Here is a 3,832-nt window from a genome sequence, read left to right on the forward strand (position 1 = left end):
GAGGCCGATTCGACTTCAAAATCTTCAAATATCAGCCCTAGTGACGATATGTCGAGAAGAAGGTCCGAACGAGTTGAGGTCTCTAGGTCTCTCTAGGTAATACAGCTTGAAACCAGGTAAGAAGGGAAGTCTGCAGACTGTTGTTTCTTCTTCCTAGACCACTGAGGGTCCGGAGGATCTCCTATTCGAACAGGGACCCTTTGAGGAGTCCGGCATAACTATTACTGGCTCAGGGACCTCGAGAGACTGAACTATCGATTTCATAGCTAGAAGAGCTATTTGATCGGGGAGATGGAGCTGATGTTGCTGACGTAGATGACTTACGTGGCCTTCAGTAAGTGGCAAGAAGTGCCCTCTTCCTGATAGAATGTATACTATACCTGAAAACGGGATATCAACTTGGGAGAAGCCTGGAGGGATATAAAAGGGGCTGCTTGAACGGGGGAGGGAGAAAAAAAAAACATCTGATCGGGTGATACTCGACCTTCAAAAAGTCCCTTTATCCACGTTTATGCCCGCTTTTGCTCTCTCCTTCGCGAGACGATACGCCTCGTTGGGCAGGAAGAGCCCGCCAATTTACGCGCGATTCGAAGCGCAAGACTCGTGTCGGCAGCCGTATTCACGGCGGAGTGTCGACGTGCAAAGAGACGCAAGGAGTGCAACGCGATCTCGATACATGCAATCAGTTTGTCGGATATAGAGAGGGCGCTTCAGCCGAAGCCGCCAGTCGATCCGAGCGAGAAGGTCCCGGCAAAAGTGCTGAAAGAATTCCGCGACCTATTCTCACCAGAAGAAGCAATGAAGCTGCCGCCACATCGACCGGGTGTAGACCATGAAGTCAATCTGCAGCCTGACAAGGACGGCCACGAGCCACCCCTTCCATGGGGCCCACTCTACAATATGTCACGAGAAGAGCTGTTGGTCTTGCGAAAGACCCTGAAAGACCTGTTGGACAGAGGATTCATCCGAGCGAGTAGCTCAGCGGCTGCCGCGCCGGTGCTGTTCGTGCGAAAGCCGAATGGAGGGCTGCGATTTTGCTGCGACTATCGAGCGCTGAATGCAATCACCAAGCGCGACCGATATCCCCTGCCCCTCATCGCGGAGACCCTACAGAATCTGGCCAAGGCTAAGTGGTTTACCAAGTTGGACGTGGTGGCCGCCTTCCATAAGATCCGCATGGCTCCGGGACATGAGGGAAAGACCGCATTTCGCACGAGGTTTGGGCTCTACGAGTGGCTCGTGTGCCCTTTCGGCCTGAACGGCGCCCCGGCATCATTCCAACGATACATGAACAGTGTGTTGCGCGAGTGGCTGGACGACTTTGTCACAGCATACCTGGATGATGTGCTGATCTACTCGAGTGGTTCGAAGGCGGATCATGAGGCTAGGTGCGACGAGTTCTCCAAGCACTCGCCGACGCTGGGCTGCATCTAGACCCAGCGAAGTGCGAGTTTTCGGTACAAGAGGTCAAATACCTTGGGTTCATCGTCAACGCAGGGAAGGGAATCGCCTGCGACCCCGAGAAGCAGCGTGCCATCCGCGAATGGGAGGCCCCGACCACGGTGAAGGGTGTCAGAAGCTTTCTGGGCTTCGCCAACTACTACCGGATCTTTATCCCCGACTATGCCAAGATCACGCAGCCTCTAGATGCCCTGCTTAAGAAAGGAACTGCCTTTCGTTGGAGACGAGCGGAGAACGAGGCGTTTCAGGAGCTGAAGCGACGATTTTGCGAGTCACCTGTGCTCAAGCAGTGGGAACCGAGCCTCCTGACCTTTTTGGAGACAGATTGCTCAGGCTACGCATTGGGAGGCGTCCTGTCTCAGGAAAGCCCAGATGGACGTCGACACGCATGTGCCTTCTTCTCGAAGCGACTGTCGCCAGCGGAGTACAACTATCCCATTCACGACAAGGAGATGCTTGCCATCATGAGATGTCTCGACAACTGGAGCGCCGAACTTAGGAGCTGCGGCCCATTCACAATCCTTACCGATCACCGCAACCTGGGTATTTCGCGACACGCCAGAAGCTCACGGAACGGCAGAGCCGTTGGGCAGCCAGGTGTCCCAGTTCGACTTCAAGCTCGAGTATCGACCGGGAAGCGAGGCTGTCGTGCCCGATGCGTTGTCCCGCCGTGAACAAGACAAGCCACAGGGCATTGACGACGAGCGGGAACAAGGAAGAATGATACAGTTGATACCGGATAGTGCCATTCCATCATCGACAAGAGCATGTATCAACGCGATGAGTTCTGAGTGTTCAGAGACATCCACCCTGCCGGAGATGAAGGTCTTCGAGGAAGCGGACCTGCAGCAACTCTGGGACGAAACGGTGGAGAAGGACCCGATATTCCGGGCAGCCTATAAGGCAGTCCGCGATCGCGAGCGTGCCTTCCCGCCCTCGCTGGGCCTGAAGATCCAGATTTCAGAATGTGCGATCGACGCAGGAAAAAGGCTGACATTCAGAGACCGTATTTGGGTGCCGGGTGGATCCGGAGAGACGGGTAACCAGGAGGAAGCTGAAAAAGACCAGTTGAGAACCCGCATTGTGCAGCAGTCGCATGACTCTGTTGCGACCGGTCATCCCGGCAGGGAAGGTACGCTGGCTATTGTGGCTCGGCGATTCTACTGGCCTGGACAGTCCCAGCTGGTTCGTCGGTTCGTAGCCAATTGCGACACCTGCGGCAGAGCACACATCTGGCGCCAGTCGAAAAGGGGATTTCTCAAGCCTCTCCCGATTCCAGATCGACCCCGAAGCCATTTGTCCATGGACTTCATCACAGATCTGCCGCCTACTGGACCGAGCAAGGCAAGGTACCTGTGGGTGATTGTGGACAGACTGACAAAGGCTGTGACCCTCGAGGTGATGGACAACATGGAAGCTGAGCCGTGCGCAAAACGTTTTCTCCAGTGTCATTACCGATTTCACGGAATGCCACGGTCCATCGTCAGCGACCGCGGGAGCAACTGGCTAAGTAGGTTCTGGAAGAGGTTCTGCCGTCTTGCAGGTGTCACGCAGAAATTGAGCACGGCCTATCATCCTCAGACGGACGGAGGCCAGAGAGAATGAACCAGGAGATCGAGGCCTACCTGAGAGCCTACGTGTCGTACGTGCAGGACGACTGGGAGAACTGCTCCCTGCCGCGCAGCTGGCACTCAACAATCGTGAATCCGCAGCGACCAAGATCAGCCCCTTTTCGCTGAGCATGGTTACCACGTCGATCCCATCAGCGTCGAGGAATCGGAAGAGCCACCGAGGCATAGAGAGGAAAGCAGAGCTGATAGCCTACTCAGTCGCCTGCGGGAGGTCAATGAGTACATGCAAGCAGTGATGGCCTCCTCACAGCAACAACAAGAAGAGGCTGCCAACGCAAAGCGACATCCTGCGGAGCGATTTGAAGTTGGTGACAAGGTGTGGCTCTCGATGGCAAACTACAGATCGCCACGACCGTGCAAGAAGCTCGACTGGCTGCATCACAAGTACACAGTCACGAAGGTAATTAGTTCGCACGTTGTTGAGCTCGATGTTCGTGGCTCAATTTACCCGCGATTTCATGTTGACCTTTTGCGGCGGGCGCATCAAGATCCGGCTCCTGGCCAAAAGTTGGACGACGCACAGCCACCACCGGTACAAGATGAGTCCGGCGCGGATCTGTGGGATGTCGACGAGATTCTCTGCGCGAGATGGAAGAAGCGCGGACGAGGGACATTCAGGCAAGCACTAGTGCGATGGACGGGCTACGCAGAGCCGACTTGGGAGCCAGTTGAGTGGTTGCAAGGAACAATTGCGATGAAGGCATTCGAGGACAAGTACGGGCCAATCAACACCAATGATG

The 3,832-nt window shown here is 55.2% G+C and overlaps 1 protein-coding gene across 1 annotated transcript; it reads left to right on the forward strand.

The window, feature by feature from the left end:
* Nucleotides 1-900: 900 nt before the first annotated feature.
* Nucleotides 901-3,200, forward strand: HRG_07396 (reverse transcriptase (RNA-dependent DNA polymerase) domain-containing protein; the record flags this gene model as incomplete). Its single annotated transcript, XM_044865867.1, has 8 exons — nt 901-917; nt 978-1,005; nt 1,072-1,363; nt 1,435-2,004; nt 2,261-2,475; nt 2,554-2,859; nt 2,908-2,971; nt 3,058-3,200. The coding sequence occupies 8 exons, from the start codon at nt 901-903 to the stop codon at nt 3,198-3,200; spliced, it is 1,635 nt and encodes a 544-aa protein (XP_044718831.1).
* Nucleotides 3,201-3,832: the final 632 nt, after the last annotated feature.

Source organism: Hirsutella rhossiliensis (genome assembly GCF_020360975.1).
Source record: "Hirsutella rhossiliensis strain HR02 chromosome Unknown scaffold00008, whole genome shotgun sequence".
Classification (NCBI taxonomy): Eukaryota; Fungi; Ascomycota; class Sordariomycetes; order Hypocreales; family Ophiocordycipitaceae; genus Hirsutella; species Hirsutella rhossiliensis.